At 47.9% G+C, this 21,478-nt stretch overlaps 1 protein-coding gene across 7 annotated transcripts in view; it reads right to left on the reverse strand.

Moving 5' to 3' along the window:
• Positions 1–21,478, reverse strand: part of SLC31A1 (solute carrier family 31 member 1) — an 86,572-nt gene that overhangs the window by 4,192 nt on the left and 60,902 nt on the right. For 6 of the 7 annotated variants that reach the window (XM_050926573.1, XM_050926571.1, XM_050926570.1 and 3 more), the window contains one exon: positions 5,275–5,456. In XM_050926573.1, coding sequence (XP_050782530.1) covers positions 5,275–5,409 — 135 coding nt within the window. In that variant the 5' untranslated portion in view covers positions 5,410–5,456. Of the gene's footprint in view, positions 1–5,274; positions 5,457–7,837; positions 7,894–21,478 lie in introns of those variants that run through there. The other variant, XM_050926577.1, reaches the window with a different exon arrangement.

The following is a 21,478-nucleotide window of genomic DNA, read 5'->3' on the forward strand; positions in this document are numbered from 1 at the left end:
ACTAGTCGCTTGTCCATTTGTAACGATTTTAATTGAAAAGCCACTGGATTTTACTCTAAAAATTTCTCCAGCAGCATTTTTCTTACTTTGCCTATATGTAAATTTCAATCATCGTCAATGGATTTTTTTGTCAGTTTGTGTGTGCATGGTGATTAACATTTAGCCATAAAAATTTAACCTTTCAAACTCTACCTATAACTTAAATAAAAGGCTTTTATTGTTTTGTTAATTTCTTTTTAAAAAGTGATCCCACAGAGGTCATTAAGGTGTGCCCAGTGTGTTGTCTGAAGATGCACAGTTCTGTGGCAATGCACCATTTTTTTTTTCAGGGTTAAAAAGATCTAGTGGATTTTCTTCCTTCTTTGAATCTTATTGGCAGATGTCTTCAGGTTATAAAAAGATGACAATGTAAATTAAAGACAGAACACACAGAGAGAGAGAGAGAGAGGATGCTTCTTCTTCAGGCAACTAACAGAAGTTACTAGATCACAGGCCCTGGTTCTCATGGGGGACTTCAATTACCCCGATATCTGCTGGGAGAGCAATACAGCAGTGCACAGACAATCCAGGAAGTTTTGGGAAAATGTAGGGGGCAATTTCCTGGTACAAGTGCTAGAAGAACCAACTAGGGGCAGAGCTCTTCTTGACCTGCTGCTCACAAACAGGGAAAAATTAGTAGGGGAAGCGAAAGTGAATGGGAACCTGCGAGGCAGTGACCATGAGATGATCGAGTTCAGGATTCTGACACAAGGAAGAAAGGAGAGCAGCAGACTACGAACCCTGGATTTCAGAAAAGCAGACTTTTCTGCTTATGGGCAGGATCCCCTGGGAGAATAACATGAAGTGGAAAGGAGTCCAGGGGAGCTGGCTGTATTTTAAAGAATCTTTATTGAGGTTGCAGGAACAAACCATCCCAATGTGCAGACAGAACAGTATGTATGGTGGGTGACCAGCTTGGCTTGACAGTGAAATCCTTGCACACAAAACATAAAAAAAGAAGCTTACTAGAAGTGGAAGATTGGACAAATGACCAGGGAGGAGTATAAAAATATTGCTCAGGCATGCAGGAGTGAAATCAGGAAGCCAAATCACACTGGAGTTGCAGCTAGCAAGAGATGTTAAGAGTAACAAGAAGGGTTTCTACAGGTATGTTAGCAACAAGAAGGAAGTCAAGGAAAGTGTGGGCCCCTTATCGAATGGGGGAGGAAACCTAGTGACAGCGGATGTGGAAAATGCTAATGTACTCAATGCTTTTTTTGCCTCTGTCTTCACAAACCAGGTCAGCTCCCAGACTGCTGCACTGGACAGCACAGCATGGGGAGAAGGTGACCAGCCCTCTGTGGAAAAAGAAGTGGTTCAGGACTATTTAGAAAAGCTGGATGAGCACAAGTCCATGGGGCCGGATGCGCTGCATCCGAGGGTGCTAAAGGAGTTGGTGGATGTGATTGCAGAGCCATTGGCCATTATCTTTGAAAACTCATGGTGATTGGGGGAGGTCCCGGATGGCTGGAAAAAGGCTAATGTAGTGCCCATCTTTAAAAAAGGGAAGGAGGAGGATCCAGGGAACTACAGGTCAGTCAGCCTCACCTCAGTCCCTGGAAAAATCATGGAGCAGGTCCTCAAGGAATCAATTCTGAAGCACTTAAGAGGAGAGGAAGGTGATCAGGAACAGTCAGCATGGATTCACCGAGGGCAAGTCATGCCTGACTAACCTAATTGCCTTCTGTGAGGAGATAACTGGGTCTGTGGATGAGGGGAAAGCAGTGGATGTTTTATTCCTTGACTTTAGCAAAGCTTTTGATACAATCTCCCACAGTATTCTTGCCAGCAAGTTAAAGAAGTATGGGCTGGATGAATGGACTATAAGGTGGATAGAAAGCTGGCTAGATCGTCAGGCTCAACGGGTAGTGATCAACGACTCCATGTCTAGTTGGCAGCTGGTATGAAGTGGAGTGTCCCAAGGGTCGGTCCTGGGGCCGGTTTTGTTCAATATCTTCATTAGTGATCTGGAGGATGGCGTGGACTGCACCCTCAGCAAGTTTGCAGATGACACTAAACTGGGAGGAGTGGTAGATATGCTGGAGGGTAGGGATAGGATACAGAGGGACCTAGACAAATTAGAAGATTGGGCCTAAAGAAATCTGATGATGTTCAAAGGACAAGTGCTGAGTCTTGCATTTAGGACGAAAGAATACCATGCACTCATACAGAATAGGGACCGAGTGGCTAGGCAGCAATTCTGCAGAAAAAGACCTAGGGGTTACAGTGGACAAGAAGCTGGATATGAGTCAACAGTGGGCCCGTTGCCAAGAAGGCTAACAGCATTTTGGGTTGTATAAGTAGGGGCATTGCCAGTAGATGGAGGGACGTGATCCTTCCCCTCTATTAGTACTCCAGATGAGGCTTCACCAATGCCTGTGTCCAGTTTTGGGCCCTGCACTACAAGAAGGATGTAGAAAAATTGGAAAGAGTTAAGCGAAGGACAACAAAAATCATTAGGAGGCTGGAGCACATGATTTTGGAGGAGAGGCTGAGGAAACCAGGATTATTTAGTCTGCAGAAGAATGAGGGGGGATTTGATAGCTGCTTTCAGCTACCTGAAAGGGGGTTCCAAAGACGATGGATCTAGACTGTTCTCAGTGGTACTAGATGACAGAACAAGGAGTAATGGTCTCAGGTTGTAGTGGGGGAGGTTTACGTTGGATATCAGGAACATCTTTTTCACTAAAAGGGTGGTGAAGCGCTGGAATAGAATAGCACTGGAACCTTTCTTAGAAGTTTTTAAGGTCAGGCTTGACAAATCCCTGGCTGGGATGATTTAGCTAGGGACTGGTCCTTGTAAAGGTGTGCGACTCACCCCTGCGGCACCTCCTGCTGGTCTCTTCTAGGAATTAGCTCATCTAGCCTCTGGAGCACCCCCTGCAGGCCGATGTCCTGCTTGTAGCTGGCCCCCGTGTCCCTCCCAGACCCTGGTGCTCCTTTACCCTGGGGCTGCCCCCTGGCAATAACCCCAACAATCTCTATGGGTCTCCCCTCTCTGGGAAACCCCCAACCCTCTAACCCCACCTTGCCTCAGTTGGGCTACTGCCAGTCGTCGCCAAGCCCCCGCTCCATGGGGCAGACTGCAGTGTAAAAGCCACTCATCATAGGCAAGGGGGGTTGGACCTGCTGCCTTCCTCTGCCTCCTAGTACCTCTATGGGCCTTGGACCAGGCCCTGCAGCTTGGGGAGTTGCCAGCCTGGAGCTCCCCTGCTCCTCTGGCTCTCCCCAGCTCTGCTTCACTTCCAGTACCCTTACTGCAGGCAGCCAGGCCTTGCTCTCTCCCAGCCTGGAGAGAGACTCCTCCTGGGCCTCTGGCTCACAGCCTTTTATACAGGCCACTTGTGGCCTGATTGGGGCATGGCCCAGCTGTGGCTGCTCTGCCAATCAGTGCAGTTTTTCACCTGCCCCAGCCTTCTGCCAGGGCTGTGTTAAGCCATTCTGGGCAGGAGCAGGGGACCACCCCACTACAGTTGTGCTTTGAGCAGGGGGATGGACTAGGTGACCTCCTGATGTCCCTTCCAACCCTGATATTCTATGATTCTATGATACATACACTCTACAAGTATTGATGAGAGCGCTTCACAGAAGAGAGTCCTGATTCCACCAGCATAACAGAAATGCAGGGTGGGCGTCTGGGCTGGTACCAGCAGGATTCAGGAAGTTGTGTTAGCAGGGAGGGAAGCCACCCATCTCATTTCACATGGCAAACCAGACAGCAGCAAATGTCAGCTGAGTGGAATGGCCCCTCTCTCCAATGGCCCACAGTATACAGGGTCCACTTACGGGAGCAGCATCTGTAGTGGCTACCACATAACATTTAGTATGAAAATGGGTGCAAAGACAACTCTCAGTCCTAGGGGTAGGAACAGTTTGTAAGGGAAAAAGCAGCACAAATACCAGAAAGCTAGTGGAGCCAGTCAGTAAGGTATTTCCACCTGTAGTGAGAGGAGAACAATGCAGACAGGCAGCCAGGGTGGATTAGAGGGAAAGTTTCTGTCTCCCTCTGCTGGCAAGAGGACTCTGTGACAGTGCCACCCAGCCAGGCTGTTTGGGGAGGCACAGCCTTCACTACTCGGCCCTCCATACAATTTTGCAACCCCAATGTGACCCTCGGTCCAAAAAGTTTGCCCACCCCTACAGTAGAGGAAACAACATGGTGACTGACACACAGACTGGCACCCACCAAAATACTGTACATTAAGCCTGGCACTGTCCTGCACTCAGGGCATGGGGATGAGTTAAGCAATGGGGTTGGACTTGGTTAGTTTGATTCAATCGTAACTTAGATGCTTCTCTCATTTATTACAGTGAATGTTCATCACAGAGCTGGTTAATGTTCTTGCTAAGAGCTCAGATGAAGAGTTCTATTCCAGGAGTTCTCAAATGGGAGTCAGGACCCCTCAGGGGGTCACGAGGTTATTACATGGGAGGCGGGGTTGTGAGATGTCAGCCTCCACCCCAAACCCCACTTTGCAATCAGCATTTATAATGGCGTTAAATATATATATAAAAAAAGTGTTTTTAATTCATAAAGGGGGTCACACTCAGAGGCTTGTTATATGAAAGGGGTCACCAATATAAAAGTTTGGTAACTTCTGTTCTATTCATTTCCTTTTGTCTATAGGCAAATCCCAGTAAGGAAAGACCACATATTCTTTGGTCCAAATGACTCGGAGCAGCTATCTCAGCAAATGCCTAGAGAGGCCCTTCCAGAAACACTCAGGCTTTCATGCATGTCTTCTGCTCACAAAAGGTGGGGTGCCAAGCATGCAGGCTACCTGGCTTTCTGCAAGGGAAGCACAGTTTGCAGTAAAATGAGCCCAACTCTTGAACACATTTCATATGACAGAATGTCCTCTGGGGAAACTGCCCTTGTTGCTTCTCCCAGCTCAGATACACAAACCAAGGCAGGACAGATTTTCATTTATGTTAATAGCTGCCACTGAAGACAGAACAGCGCATTTGGGGCAAGCAGCAATATTAGAGGATTTAAAGAATCCTTGTAGAGAAACACCCCTCAGGAAGTGAGCTCAGCAACTGGGTGGATGGATTTAGTGCTATTAAGTCATGTCCTCCCTGCAGCTAAACATTAATAAATAAGCATTTTAGAAAACTGATTCTGACTCCTTGCTACAAAGAGCCACCTGTTCAGGGAGGCAAAAGTCTTTGGACTTTGGAAACCGAGCTCAATTTAAGCTCTGGATGATGTGTACTTTTCTGGACTTCACTTACCATCGTCATCATCCCTTCTCCATGATTATGCCCCGGTGATGTTGTAGGGTGATGGTGTTCCGAGGTTGGATGATAATGCTCAGAGGTGGATGCCATGGAGCTGTTCATTGTATGGTTTGCATGGTAGCTGGACATCTTTACTGCAGAGTTGTCAATGATGGCACACACAGGACAGTGGGAGCCTTGAAGAAAGATGGAATAATGGATGTTAGGGCGAGAGTAACAGGAAACTCTTCCCCAAACAGAAGGCAGTTTCTATTGTCCACAAAGAAGAAGTCAGGCCTCCAACAAGCCACACCACGAAAACTGCTGTGGCTCATAGCTTGGGACATACCATCATTCCTCAAGTTCCATACACAGAACTCAAAGCAAACGTTGCATTTCCAATGAGGTGTGTTTCCATTATGTTAATTTCTTTAATATCTTTGCAACTCTCTAGTGGGTGGTAGGCACAAGGTTGCTACCCTGAAGAACCTATAATCCAATTGAGAAAACATGCAGCAGGGAAGAAAGGATCCTTTTTAACTCATTAAGTGAAAAAGTCTCCTCTAAACTCCAGACATTGAACATGCAAAAGCTGACTTTTGTTGCTTCAGACTCTAATTGCTCCCAAGCCCTATTTTAATTTCATCTATCAAGGTATCAGATTCACAATAATTCTCCTAATTGGCAGCCATGCATTTGATTGGGAACAGGTCTATCCAAAAATTGCATTAGTTTGGGACCAGAGTTATTGCTGATGGAAAGGTCTGGAATAGCCCCAGGCAAGCCAGTCTCATTTTGAGGAACTTTTGTTCTTCACCTCTCCCCTGTAATTACTTTAGACATAATGAGAGAGAGAAAAACATATAGAAGGCTGCAAATCCAAACCCATTAAATCTGTTTACTGCAAATCAAGTGGGTCTGGACGGGCACTTTAGAACAAGAAGAGAGCAAATAAATGGTTAATGCTGGTCATGGTTTCTCCCCCTCACTGGGGTGAGGTGCCTGTCACAGGAGCTGATCTCAAAATGCTCTGGAGAGTAAAAGAGCAAAGGCAGAAAGGGATTAAGGTTCAGAGGAGATTTAGAAAGGAGCTGGAGAGTCGGTGAGGCATAGGGATACAGAGAAGGGGACAACTTATACCTCATATCAAACAGTGAAGTGAATGATACAGCTAATGTAATCTACTGGGCGGAGGGGGAAGAAAGAATCCCTCTTTCCATACTTACTGTTCAAACCCAAGGGTTTGGCATGAGGAGTACAGAGGCCACACAGGCATAATCAGACTGTGAGCAAATTAAGGGAATATTAGGGGCTAGTGCAAATAGCAGAAGAAAGTAACTACTGTATCCTCAGCGGTCTCACCTGGGAGCAAGAATTACAGGTGGGCTCAGTGTTTATTTGTTCAGTGCATCAGAAGAGCCTATTGCCTCACCTACATGCACATACAACTGTTAAATTTCAAAGCCAAAGAACCAGAGTGGAGGAAACATTCACTGACACACACAGCCCCAAGCCTCAAATCTCTCCTGCCCAGGCAAAGGGGCATACGACTATACAGCCCTGTATATTAGGACTTGCAAGAGACATGCTGCATGGGCACTGCAGAACAACCAGGGCCTTGGACAGAAGCATCGTGCCTCAAATAGACAGTGATTCAGGAGACTTAGGCTCTCTTCCCAGCTCTGCCACCAATTTGCCGTGTGGCCTTAGTTAAGTCATTTAGCACCAGTTCTGAAGGCTCTCCCAGAGCTTGACAAAACTGAAAAGCATTGCTCTGCTCCCCTTGGAGAGAGGTGTTAGGTAGCCCTATTGACTACAACAGACTGTGCTCTGGCTCCTTTATGGTCTAAGAGTCTATTCACAACAAAGTGATATAATTAAAAAAAAAAAAACCCAATGAAATGAAAACCCACCTCAACCATCCTAAAGCCACAAGCTACAGCAGACAGTGGGAAGGGGAGTGTTGTGTGCAGAAGAGATGGAGAAAGGTCTTTGATATGGGAGCAATAGTGATCAGGAAACAACTCAGCTTTTGTATACGTTTTTAGGTGGTTGGAAAGTGGAAGGGGAGATGTTGAGATAAGCACACCAGAAACTGATACAGGCTGGAGTGAGCTCCGAGTTTACCAGTGCTCTCAAGCTTTTTTACTGGTGACCCCTTTCACATAGCAAGCCTCTGAGTTTGACCCCCCTTAAATATATTAAAAATTGTTTTTAATTTATAACACCATTATAAATGCTGGAGCAAAGCAGGATTTGGGGCGGAGGTTGACAGCTCGCGACCGCCCCCCCCCATGTAATAACCTTGTAATCCCCTGATGGGTCCCAACCCCCAGTTTGAGAACCCCTTTAAGCTAAATAATTAAGTGATGTTTCCAGAGTTTGAGGATTTTGTGCATTCTGCCACCCCTTCCTTCCCACAGTAGGATAATATGAAATCCTCTCTCCTCCCCCGAAAACCACCTTCATTCCCCCACTGATGTCTTTAATGGCTTTTCCCTGGATGCACCAGTGTTGAAATTAAACAACTATCCCTCCGTCTTAGAGCTTTAAACTGCCACCCTTCTCCCTAACATACCTGTAAAATCAACAGCAATAGCCAAGTCCCTAGCAGCTCCAGGAAATCTTGGCTCTTCTTCTTTTTCAGGTAAAAAACTGTGTGGGAGGTAGGGATTATTTTTTAGATTTTAATGATTTACTCTTTGTCTTGGGTTGCTGGGGAGGCAGGGGATGTCAGCAGTGGGAGGAGCATTCAGAAAAAGCTAACTACCTTAAAAAATGACAGTGAAGTATTCGAGTGAGAAAGTGGAATTTGGTTCTGTTGTGCCGTTTGTGGGGGGAAGGGGATTGGTTTTGTTTTTTCAAGTCTGAGTTGGTTAATACTGCCCTTGGTGATGTTCACACAAAGCCCCCAAACTTTTCTCCCTAAGGAACGAGGACCACTGATCTCCCCGTCACACACACCCGTAAGATCTGTACAGCTATTTGACACATGTAGTAAGATATTTCGTGAGCCCTTAAAGTACGGTAATGACGGAGAGACAGCTCAAGCCGTTGTGCAAAGGGAATCAATACAGGGAAAAATCATTTAAAAATAAGAGTTACCCCACTGGAGAGCAAGGAAAAAGTCAGCCTGGCTGCATAGTGAGCGCTGGGCACTAATCGACTGAAGTTACAATCAAGGATGTTCACTCTCCCCAGCTGATGGTGGGAACAGATGGCTTGGAGCAGCAGCTCTAGTAAATTAGTGGGTTTGTGGGTCTGCAACAAGTCTTAAGGCAGCAAGAGCAATCCAGAATAACAAGTGGACTGCCAGGCGAAGAGCTGCATATCCTGCAAGGGGCACTGCTTTTACAAAGCCAGAGTCTAACTGGGGCCAGACACTAGCTCCTATTATGGCAAAAGCTTTAAGTAGGTTCAGTCCAGAGCACACACCCAGCTGTCAGTGGCAGGTATTTTATGCGAAGGGGAGGTTTGCTCTCCAGACTGCACTGCTGCCTGCTTTAGCACTTATTAATGCACTCAGGGAAGGAAATAAAATTACACTGACTACTGAGACCTGGACAGGTTCACCTGTCTACACAGCACTTCTAGCATATGCAGTGGGTTCACCTGCATCCTCAACAGCATCCTACTGAGTGAGGAAGAAAAGTAGGGAAGGGAAAAATAGGTTAAAGGGATAAATTTCCTCTGCATCTCATTTTGCTGACTCTTTCACATCACAGTTTAGTTCTGGGGCCAGCTCTCTATACAGGGGCAGTGCGTTCCGTTTGAAGGCTTATCAAGACATTAAGAGAAGAAGACCAGGACTTACACACAGGACTAGGAGCGCGAAACCAGATCCTGAGTTCTAATCCCAACTCCGGACACCAATTCCCTCCATTGCTTTGTGGCAGACACCCTGTCTCAGTTCCCACCCACCAACCCCACTCATCCATGAGCAGAACCAGTTTTCAGGGCATGCAGACAATGCAGATATAGGTGGGGCCACTCCTCTGTGGAGCCCTGGGACTGACGTAGCAGAGTATTACTGGGGATTATAGAGAGCGACTGAAGGAAGATTGGCCACCTCTTGGCTTACTCTCAGAAGATGAAAGACAAGCACTGGTTGTACCATAGGGATCCCGATGCTACCCGTTTTCCAGGGGATCTGCAAGGGCCAGTTAAGAAGAACGAGGTCTCTGAGGAGGCAACACGCTATGTAAAGGATAGTCCGTTGTGGCTCTTCCCTGGAGACAGCCAGGCCTGTTGCTCAGACCTCTCTGGGGTAAGCTCTCCAGTGGCAGCCAGTCCTTCACACATCCCAGAGAGACACTACAGGTCATGAAAGGTCTAGACTAGGGGCGGGATCCAGACAAATGCTGAAGAGGAAGCACTCAGCCTGGTCTAAGGGTCTGTCTACACTGAACTAGAGGTGTGACTGCAGCCCATGCAGACGCACCCCAGCTCGCTCAGACCTAACTAGTGCGAATACTAACAGCAATGAAGCCCTAACAGCACAGGCTTCAACTCAGGCCAGCCGCTCAAGCTGATACCTAGGATCCCTGGCAGGCCTGTAAAAACCATACTAACGACTGTGCTGCTGCGGCTTCACTACTTTTGGTACCAGAGCTAGATCGGTTACGTCTACACATACTGCAGCCACACCTCCAACTGCAGCACAGACAAACCCTAAGACTCCTAGTGCGCAAATGGAGCCCTTCTTGCCAAGCCAGACAGCTAAGTGGATTCCACTACACTGAGCCCCCTTTGAAATGAATACCTGCCACAGACATAACCAGAAATAATCAGCTCCCACAGCACTTAAACGTGCTCCACACAATAGAGCTGTTCAGCTTTTCACACACCAGCTATTCAAAGGAATAAAAGCCATCCATTTCCATGGCTACTGCCCAGAAGAATGGGACCCATGCAAAACACCTATCAGGTTCTCTTGTAGGAGGGTTATTTACTCTATTCCTGGAATAGTGTTTGTCAGAGGTTCTAGTGACAGTACATGTATCAGCCACGTTGGGAGGGGGACATCAGTCCCCAGATGGTTCTATCTTGCCACACAGGTGAGACAGCATTCCTGATTGGGGGGCAACCATGTGGCAAATGGGTCTCCTGACAGGGTTGATTTAGTGGCAAGGACAGCATTTAGATGTTCACAAACTAAAGCCACGTAATCTCTACATTCCCCAGAGCAGGTAGTGAAAGTTTCAAGATTTAAAGCTGATGCCAAACTGTAATGAAAATCCCTGAAAGCAAACCTAGAGAAGAAGAGAAACTGAACTGTTCACAAGTCATAAGCACAAAGGACACAGTTTCTGTGCCATTCCCAAGCCATGAATCTGCCAGTCCTGCCTGATGCTAAGAAGCGATACATACAAGAAATACATGGCAGTAATTAGCAGTCTACTTACGGCAGTCCAGCTGGCAGCCAGCGATTTCCAACCTTCCTGACTTGCTCTGAGCAGCCACCCTTGAGCTCAGAGCTTTTCAAAGGAAGACATCCCAGCCAGATGTGGGAGGGGGAGGAGAGTCCATAGACACACTGCAGTACTGTTCACTCCCTCAACCTGTGGTCTGAGCTAGTCATCATAAGACCAGAGTGCTGCCTCCAGTTTATTCCATTTCCTGAGACCCTTGCCAGCTTCAAATGCTTCCTCTCCAAAATAAAAGCCTGCCTCCGGGGCATCACTTAACTCAAGGAGATAGTTGATATTACACTCAAAAGCAGCCAGCATATTCTACCTGTTGTATTTCATGAGTTGGGGTTCTAAAGCCATATTTCTTTGTTTCCCAGCTCAGCACGGGTAGGTCATTCTGGGTCTGGACTCTGTACAGCAAGTGTCAACCCAGGATCACAGTGGCTGTACACAGTGAAGTATGTAGGATGCAACAGGTTGATACCCCTGATCCACCTCAGAAGGCACGGGGGAAGTGGGTCTTTGGGGGTTCAAAGGAGGAGAGGGCAGATCTTGTGACTGTTTAGCTGGGAGATGCTAGAGATGCCTAGGCAGGAGTGAAAGAGGAGAGGCAGGAGGCGAGGAGAGCAGGGATGTGGCCATGGTACAGCTGTGTTGAGCTATGAAGGGGAGGACGAGTGTCTTGCATGTGATCTGAAAAGGAGTGTGGAAACCAGCAATGGGATTGGAGAAAGGAAGATAAGGACAGACTGGCGCGTGAGGGAGATGGGCATTTGGGCAGCTGCATATAGCACACACCAGAACTGGGGGCTTCTGTTTTCTAACGAACAAAAATCGAAAGAATTCACAGCCTTGTTACCATTTAAGATAGATTTCAAGAGGCCTTTAAAAACCTCAGCCTAGGAGCATTAAGGTACAGACCTGGCACCTCTTGCTATGGACCCAAGAGGTCTGCCTTGTCTTCTCACCGCCTAGGACCATGGTGACCTCTAACAGCCCAGGCTGACCTGTGCCAGTCCCAGGCACTGTTCATTAGCCCGTGTGTTAACAAGACCATTCTAGTCCTGACAAACCTAGAGATTATAAGAACCAGTCTTGAGGGAAGGGATAGCTCAGTGGTTTGAGCACTGGCCTGCTAAACCCAGGGTTGTGAGCTCAGTCCTTGAGGAGGCCACTTAGGGATCTGGGGCAAAAATCAGTACTTGGTCCTGCTAGTGAAGGCAGGGGGCTGGACTTGATGACATTTTTGAGGTCCCTTCCAGCTCTAGGAGATAGATGGAGCAGATCCCCACTATGCATGGCAGGAGGGTTTGGAGGGACTATTAGGACAGGTTCCAGTAATGCAGGGGTGGGCCAACTTCTTGGCCCAAGGGCCACATCAGGTTTGCAAAATTGTATGGAGGGCCAGGTAGGGAAGGCTGTGCCTCCCCAAACAGCCTGGCCCTGCCCCCCTCAGAATCCCTAACCCATCTAACCCCCCCTGCTCCTTGTCCCCGACCACCTCCTCCAGAGACCCCAGTGCCCTTAACCGCTCCTCCCAGATCCCACCCCCATCTAAGCCCCCCTGCTCCTTGTTCCCTGACTGCCCCAACCCCTATCCTCACCCCTGCCCGACCCCCCTAGACTCCCACCCCCATCCAACCCCTCATTCCCCATCCCATGACCACCCCCGCCCCCCAGAACCTCCACCCCATCCAATCATCCCCTGCTTCCTGTCCCCTGAGACCCCCTGCCCCTTTTCCAACCCCCCAGCCCTGGTCCCCTTAACATGCCACTCAGAGCAGCGTCTGGCAGCGGCACGAAGCCAGACACACTGCCCTGCAGGAGTCTGCAGCCCTGCCCCCCAGAATGCTGCTGGCACAGTGAGGTGAGGCTCCGGGGGGGGGGGGGTCGATGGGAGATGGGCTGGAGGTAGCCTCCTCGGCTGGGAGCTCAAGGACCGGGCAGGACGGTCCCGTGGGCAGGATGTAGTTTGCCCAGCCCTGCAGTCAAGAAATATCCAACTCATGGGCCCATTTCCACTTTTAAATACAGTCCGTGTGCTGGAGTTTAGGACTCCAGTTTCCTTCAGTGCTTGTCGGATCTTCCTGCCAGCAGTCACTGGGAGGGTCTAGGTCCCCCCAGGGGTCACCAGGCAGCCTCACAGAGCTCTGGGGAGAATCTGGCCATATGCAGTAACAGGGTGGTTTTTTTCATTTGACACCACTCAGTAGGAATCTCCCCCTCTTAGGGCCACTGCTGCTGCTGCTGCCGCCCTTTGCCCTCTTTCCTCCCCTTCCCTAACTTTTGTTTCTCTCCTTCCTCCCCATCTCCTGCTTCCTTCTCTCTTTACCCACATTCATGCTTCCCCACAGACAGGGCTGTGCCCTCCTCAAACAACTGTGTGTAGGATCCATGGCAGGAAGCCACCAGCTTTCACACTCTGCTTCTGCACACATAAAACAATGGCCTGATTAGAACAGGGGCTTCGTTCAAATGCTGGCTCGTGTACATTTCCAGGAGCTGCACAATTTTGATAGGGAAACCAGAGAACAAAGCAGCACTAGTTAGGCTTTAATGAGATGCTTATTAAAGAAAGGTCAGGGAGGACTAAGTGGCATGACAGCCTACATCTGACCCATGGGAGATATGCACTGGAGCGATTTAGCGCATGCACACCCCACCCCCACCCACCAGAGGAAAGGCCAGTGCTCTTCCTCTTAACAGGATTAGGATCACGTTCCTTCATGGAGTTTATTTTCATGATGTACAAAAAAACCTCGTCCAGTCAGTAGAGCTCAACTGATCTACTTCCCCCATAAATGGAGAGTCCTAATGTTCTAGCCTGTTCAGATTTCCCAAGGACAATTCTGAACTTTCAACAAAATAGGAGACAAAATAGGGAATTAAGAACAATACCTTCCTACAAGGACAATGCCACAGAACTCTACGAAACAAGGCTTTATTCAAGCAGAGTTTACTACAAGCAATTTCTACCATACTGCAGGACAGCAGAGTGCAATACTGGATGGCAGACAAAAGCATTCAGCCATAAAAACAACAATGGGGAAGGGCTATTGAGAGGAACAGGAAAGGGCGTAGATACAATTTTAACAAGGACAGAGATACAGGGGGGTTGAGATATAGGATATGAGTCAGGAAAAAGATCTTGGTGTCATCGTGGACAGTCTGCGCAGAGGCGATCAAAAAAGCGACCAGGATGTTAGGAATCATTAAAAAGGGGATAGAGAATGAGACAGAGGATATCTTATTGCCCTTATATAAATCCATGGTACGCCCACATCTCGAATACTGTGTACAGATGCGGTCTCCTCACCTCAAAAAAGATATTCTAGCACTAGAAAAGGTTCAGAAAAGGGCAAATAAGATGATTAGGGGTTTGGAGAGGGTCCCATATGAGGAAAGATTAAAGAGGCTAGGACTCTTCAGCTTGGAAAAGAGGAGACTAAGGGGGGATATGATAGAGGTATATCAAATCATGAGTGATGTTGATAAAGTGGATAAGGAAAAGTTATTTACTTATTCCCATAATACAAGAACTAGGGGTCACCAAATGAAATGAATAGGTAGCAGGTTTAAAACAAATAAAAGGAAGTTCTTCTTCACACAGCGCACAGTCAACTTGTGGAACTCCTTACCTGAGGAGGTTGTGAAGGCTGGGACTATAACAATGTTTAAAAGAGAACTGGATAAATTCGTGGTGGCTAAGTCCATAAATGGCTATTAGCCAGGAAAGGTAAAGAATGGTGTCCCTAGCTTCTGTTCATCAGAGGATGGAGATGGATGGCAGGAGAGAGATCACTTGATCATTGCCTGTTAGCTTCACTCCCTCTGCGGCACCTGGCATTGGCCACGGTCAGTAGACAGATAATGGGCTAGATGGACCTTTGGTCTGACCTTATGTTATGTTCTTAGGATCATAGAACCACAAGCGTCATGTAGTCTAACCCCGTGCCAAAATGCGGGATTTGTTGTGGCTAAACAGATGGCTATCTAGCCTCCTTTTGAAAGCCTCCAGTTAAGGCACTTCCATGACTTCCTGTAGATGAGCGGACTCACCCCTGCGGCGCCTCCTGCTGGTGACTTCTGGGAATTAGCTTGGTCCCAGCCCAGAGCACCCTCTGCAGGCCGGTGAGCCACCTGTCCTCTGCTGGCCCCCTGTGTCCCTTTAACTGGGTCTCCCCCCTCCCAGGGGAACCCCCACCCCACTATCCCCACTTTGCCTCAGTATTGGCTACTGCCCAGTCATTGCCTAGCCCCCACACCCTGGGGCAGACTGCAGTATCAGCCACTCATCATAGGCAAAGAGGTTTTGGCCTGGCTGCCTTTACCCACCCTCCGGCTGCCCCTCTGCAAGCCCTGTACCTCAGAGGCCTAGAATTAGGCCCTGCAGCCTGGGGAGTTGCTGGCCTAGGGCTTCCCAGCTCCTAAGGCCTTTCCCCAGCCCTGCCTTCCTCTAGGTCCCCTGGGTGAGTTCCCAAGGAGCCAGGCCTATCTCCCTCTCCAGTCAGAGAGAGACTGTCCTGGCTTTCTGGCTTCACTGCCTCTTATAGGGGCCTGCTGGGCCTGCTTGGAGCATGGCCACAGCTGAGCCCACTTTCCCCAATCAGCCCAGGCTTTGGGCCCCAGCCTACAGGCTGCTTTCTCCAGGCTCAGCCCCCTTCCCAGGGCTGCTTTTAACCCCTGCAGGGCAGGAGCAAGGATCCACCCTGCTACACTTCCCTAAGCAGTTTGTTCCATTGTCCTACTGTTCTTACAGTTCAAGTTTTTCCTGAGATTTCATCTATATCTGCTGTGCTGTAGTTTGAACCCATTGCCTCTTGTCCTGCCCTCTGTGGCAAGAGTGAACAATTTCTCTCCATCTTTTTATAGCGGCCTTTTAAATATTTGAAAACTGCTATCATGTCCCCCCTTAATCTCCATTTTTCCAAACTAAACATTGCCAGTTCCTTCAGCCTTTGCTCGTATGGCTTACATTCCATCCCTCTGATCATCTTTGTTGCTTGCATCTGGATCCTTTCCAATTTCTCTCCTTTCTATACAGAGGTGACCAAAATTGGACAGTCCTCCAGCTGAGGCCTAACCAGTGCTAAGTAAAGCGGTACTTGCATGCTCTGATAATGCAACATAAAATTGCATTTGCTTTTGTTGTAACAGCATTGCACTGCTGACTCATGCTGAGGTTGTGATCCTGCACACCTCCCAGATCCTTCTTAGCAGTGCTGGTGTCAAGCCAGTTATCCCCCACTCTGTATTTGGTTTTTCTTTCCTAAATGTAGCACCTTACATTTGTCGGTGGAATTTCATTTTGTTGTTGATAGCTCAGTTCTCCAATTTATCAAAATCCTTTTGAATTTTAGCTCTATCCTCCAAAGTGTTGGCAATCTCCCCTACCTTTGTATCATCTGATTTGATCAGTATGCTCGCTATACCTACATCAAGGTCATTAATAAAGATTTTAAACAACACGGGATCCAGAAGAGATCCCTGTGGAACCCCACTTGAGACCTCCCTCCAATCCAACATCATTCCATTAATAGTTATTCATTGTGGTTGTTTAAACAATTATGTATCCATTTAAAACACATTTCTCCAGATTACTAATGAGAATGTCATGTGGGACTGTGTCAAAAACCTTTGCTAAAGTCCAGGTATATTATATCCACCGCATTCCCCCTATCCACCAAATCAGTTACCCTGTCAAAGAAGGAAATCCAGCTGTTTTGGCATGATTTGTTGTTGGTAAATCCATGCTGCTGCTAGTGATCACCCCTCCATCCTCCAGGTATTTGCAAACTGAATGTTTTATACACTGCTCTAATAGCTTCTAAGTAGAGATATGAAAGGTTAACTGGTAAGCATTAGGCTTACTGTTAACTGGACCTTAATTGTTAACCCCAGTGGCCACACGGGGCCAGCCAGCTGGAGCAGCCCTGTCTGGGCTGGTGGGACCCTAGCCCCAGCTGCGCCAAGACCTCATCCCTGGCAGAACCCGAGCCCTGGCCGGTGAGACCTCAGCCCCTGCTGCCTGACACCGGCCCACTGGAGTGACCTTGGTTAATGGTTAAATGACATAATTTTAATTGTTTAACGGGTTAACTTTTTAAAATGATATTTATATCCCTACTTCCCAGGTATTGAAGTCAGGCTGAGTGGTCTATAGTTCCCTGGCTCCTCCTTTTCCCCCCTTTTAAAGATAGATGGAGTCTTCTCCAGACAATGCAGCAAAGAATGTTCTTGTACCAACTTGTATTGAGATTACAAGAAGGGATGGAGAGGGGAAAGATGATAGATAGTGTGATAGACCCAGGCCAGTTGGGTACAGCAGAATAGAAGGCGGCAGATATACTGGTCACTGGATTAAGTTTTCTGTTCCCTGACTGACCAAGCAGGGGCTGCTCCAGGCTAATGAGAACACCTGACTCTAATTAACCTGCAAAGAGTCAGGTGAGGCTATTAAGCTAATGTGACCACCTGACTCTAATTAAGACCCAACTGATACTATAAAAAGGGCTCACTCTAGTCAGGCAGAGGAGAGCAAGTTAGGCTGGTTAATGAAGACACCCTCAAATCATTGTTAAGGGAGCCCTAAGGTAAGGGTGAAGAAGAGAGAAGCAGGAGAGCTGTGGGGAAGTGGCCCAGGGAAATGTAGCAACTCTGGCAGTGAAAGGTTGGCTGCCAACAGCTGCTACCATTAGGGTCCCTGGGCTGGAACCTGGAGTAGAGGGTGGGCCCGGGTTCCCCCCAACCCACCACTACAGGAACATCTCCTGGGAGGGGAAGTCAGGCCCCTGTCAGGATAGGAGGCTAAACTTTTCTGAAATAAGCCCCCAGGGACAACAGAGGGTATGTCTACACTATGGGATAATTCTGATTTTACATAAATGGTTTTATAAAACAGATTGTATAAAGTCAAGTGCACGCGGCCACATTAAGCACATTAATTCAGCGGTGTGCGTCCATGGTCCGAGGCTAGCATGGATTTCCGGAGCATTGCACTGTGGGTAGCTATTCCGTAGCTATCCCATAGTTCCCGCAGTCTCCCCCGCCCCTTGGAATTCTGGGTTGAGAGCCCAGTGGCTGATGGGGCAAAAATCATTGTTGCGGGTGATTCTGGGTAAATGTCGTCACTCATTCCTTCCTCTGGGAAAGCAACGGCAGACAATCATTTCACGCCCTTTTTCCCCTGGATTGTCCTGGCAGACGCCATAACATGGCAACCATGGAGCCCATTCAGCTTTTTTTTTTTTTTTTTTTTTTTTTTTTTTTACAGTCACCGTATGTGTACTGGATGCTGCGGACAGAGGCGATACTCCAGCGCTACACAGCAGCATTCATTTGCTTTTGCATGATAGCAGAGATGGTTACCAGTTGTTCTGTACCGTCTGCTGCCAGTGTAATTTGGCAATGAGATGACGGTTATCTGTCCTTCTGTGCTGTCTGCTGCTATCATGGGTGCCCCTGGCTGAGATTGGCCGGGGGTGCAAAAGCAAAACTGGGAATGACTCCTCGAATCAATCCCTCCTTTATGGTTTCTAAAAATAGTCAGTCCTGTCTAGAATATGGGGCAAATGTACTAGAGAAGCAGTGTATCAGAAAGCACAGCTGCTCCATGTCAGATCCTGCAAAAATGATGAGCTACATGCCATTTACGGGGGGTGCCCCTGCAACAACCCCACCCATTGCTTCCCTTCTCCCCCAAACTTCCTGGGCTACCGTGGCAGTGTCCCCCCCATTTGTGTCATGAAGTAATAAAGAATGCAGGAATAAGAAACCGTGACTTGTTAGTGACATAAAATGAAGCGGAGGCAGCCTCCTGGTGTTATGATCGTCCAGGCAGTACAGAATCTTTTCTTTTCACATGAAAGGGAGGGGGCTGATTGAAGCTCAGCCCCCAGTTGCTATGATGAAGAGGGTTACCAGCCGTTCTGTAACATCTACTGGGAATGACTGGGAGTCATTCCTATTTTTACCCAGGCGCCCCTGGCTGACCTCACCTGAGGCCAGCCAGGAGCACTCACGGGCTGATGGTGACGACGGATATCAGTCATATTGTACCGTCTGCCACCAGGGAGGGGAGAGGAGCGGATACTTCTCTTCACTGCTGCAGCATTGCGTCTACCAGCAGCATTCAGTAGACATAGGGTGACTGTGAAAGAAGTCAAGAAATGATTTCTTTCCCTTTTCTTTCACGTGTGGGGGAGGAGGGAGTAAATTGACGAGCTATTCCCTGAACCACGCCAGACAATGTGTTTGAACCTACAGGCATTGGGAGCTCAGCCAAGAATGCAAATACTTTTCGGAGACTGCTGGGGACTGGGATAGCTGGAGTCCTCAGTACCCCCTCCCTCCCTCCATGAGCGTCCTTTGAGTCTCTGGCTTCCTGTTATGCTTGTCACGCAGCACTGTGTAGCCTGTAGATTTTTTTTTCAAACGCTTTGGCATTTCGTCTTCTGTAACGGAGCTTTGATAGAACAGATTTGTCTCCCCATACAGCAATCAGATTCAGTATCTCCTGTACGGTCCATGCTGGAGCTCTTTTTGGATTTGGGACTGCATTGCCACCCGTGCTGATCAGAGCTCCACGCTGGGCAAACAGGAAATGAAAATCAAAATTTCGCGGGGCTTTTCCTGTTTACCTGGCCACTGCATCCGAGCTGAGATTGCTGTCCAGAGCGGTCACAATGGTGCACTGTGGGATACCGCCCAGAGGCCAATACCGTCGATTTGCGGCCACACTAACCCTAATCCAATATGGTAATACCGATTTTAGCGCTACTCCTCTCGTCGGGGAGGAGTACAGAAACCGATTTAAAGAGCCCTTTATATCGATATAAAGGGCCTCGTAGTGTGGACGAGTACAGCGTTAAATCGATTTAACGCTGCTAAAATTGGTTTAAACGTGTAGTGTAGACCAGGCCAGTGACTGTGGGAGTTCTCTCACCAACCTCCTTGCTGGCCTATGATGAAAAGGGCTCAGTAGACTGTAACCCTGGCCCTAGAGAGAGAAGGGCTATGTGGAGGGTCACAGTGAGCCACTGAGGCTAGCATAAACCACCTAGAAGCGCAGGACCCACGGGGGCAAGGTCAGAGCTCTGCCACAATAGACAGAAGAATGAAACATGTGAGCAATGAAGCAGGATAGGGAAAGCCCATAGAATGATTTTCCATTTGTAACCCAGCCTACACTAGAGATCTCTGACATTTCTGCAGAAGTTCAATGCTTGGGGGTACAAGTGAGACCTTTGTGTCCACACAGAGTGATCCCCTAATGTTTCAAAATGGCCCAGAGCCCAGCCATGACATGGTTACCCCTCCACCTGCACTGGTGATACCTCAGCCCTTGCAGAGCTAGTGCAGACCAGATGTACAGATGTCCCACCATGTCCCAGCCCACCCTTCAGTGACAGAGCCAAAACCATAACTCTCTCCAAGTTAGCACAGACAATGTGATATTCTGTACCCAGCTCACCTCCCCCTTCCCACTGCAGGCTCTGGGTCCCACCGGCTTCTTCCATTGCAAGCAGGCCCTATGGCAGCCTTCAAAACCTCCCTGACCTGAAGAGGAATCCAGCACAAACACAATGAAACCTTCTTGAAGATAAAATACTTAAAAATTAACTAACATTTACAGAAAGATTCAGATCTCCATCTGCGTGGCCTGTCTCCCGGGGGCAACCTCCCTGCCACCCTTGGCCTAGGCCCCTCCTATGCCTCCCTCTAGGCTATGGACACAAGAAGGGAAGCCATCAATAACAGTGAGTGGCTCGTCTCCCCTCCTGACCCACCACACCTCAAAAGCCCATGTGTTCTCCCAAGGCTGCCAGGACCAGAGCCTGGCCAGCTAGAGCTGCATGGCCTGTGGGAGCATCCCAAAATAGCACTTGCCTAGTGTTGAGAGGATGTACCTGCCCTTTTGGGACAGATGTGTAAGTCCTCAAGAGGGACAGAGTTATTGGAAACAGGCAACTGAGACAGATTTAGCAGCATGCATGTAACTTTGCAGTATATGGCATCTGTAACCATACCTCTGTAGGTCACAACTGAGAATGCCAAATTCAGGGCAAACTCCAGCGAAATAGGGCAGATACACCCAAAGACTGGTGGCTAATCCCTCATAGGATATACCAAACAAGCAAAGTAAATTTCTGTTTCAGGACACTGGCTAACAAGAAGTCATAAAAGCCGTTTCCTCAGACATTCCAGTCCTTGTATTACCACCGAAAACACTAGACTTAGAGATGAGTGGTTCTTTAAAACCAGTCTCTTCAAATAAAAGGTTCTTCTGATCCAAAGGACCAGCCACACACCCAGGTCAATATATAAACTGGATTTTACCCCAAAAAATCACACTGATGTTAATCCTTTAGTATCTAAAAACTAAAGGTTTATTCATAAAAAGAAAGAAAGGTGAGTTAAAATTGGTTAAAGGATTCAATTACATACAGTAATGGCAAAGTTCTTGGTTCAGGCTTGTAGCAGTGATGGAATAAACCGCTGGTTTGGTAAGTCTCTGGTTGCTTCCAAATCATTGGAAGGTCCTCAGTCCATTGGTTAGAATGCTCCCATTCGTATAGTTCATAGTCCAGAGGTTTGGGCAAGGAAAGAGGCAAAATGGAGAAATTTCCAGGACCTTTTATATCTTCTGTCATGTGGAGGGAAACCTATTGTTTCAAACAAAGCCCTCAGCACAGTCAGTGGAAAATTACAGTAACAAGATGGTGATTGGAGTCAAATGGACAAGTCACATGTCCATGCATTTCGCCTAGTCCTTTTGAGTGCTGGGACGTGGGGAGCGCTAGCTCACC

Source organism: Gopherus flavomarginatus, chromosome 17 (assembly GCF_025201925.1).
Source record: "Gopherus flavomarginatus isolate rGopFla2 chromosome 17, rGopFla2.mat.asm, whole genome shotgun sequence".
Classification (NCBI taxonomy): domain Eukaryota; kingdom Metazoa; phylum Chordata; order Testudines; family Testudinidae; genus Gopherus; species Gopherus flavomarginatus.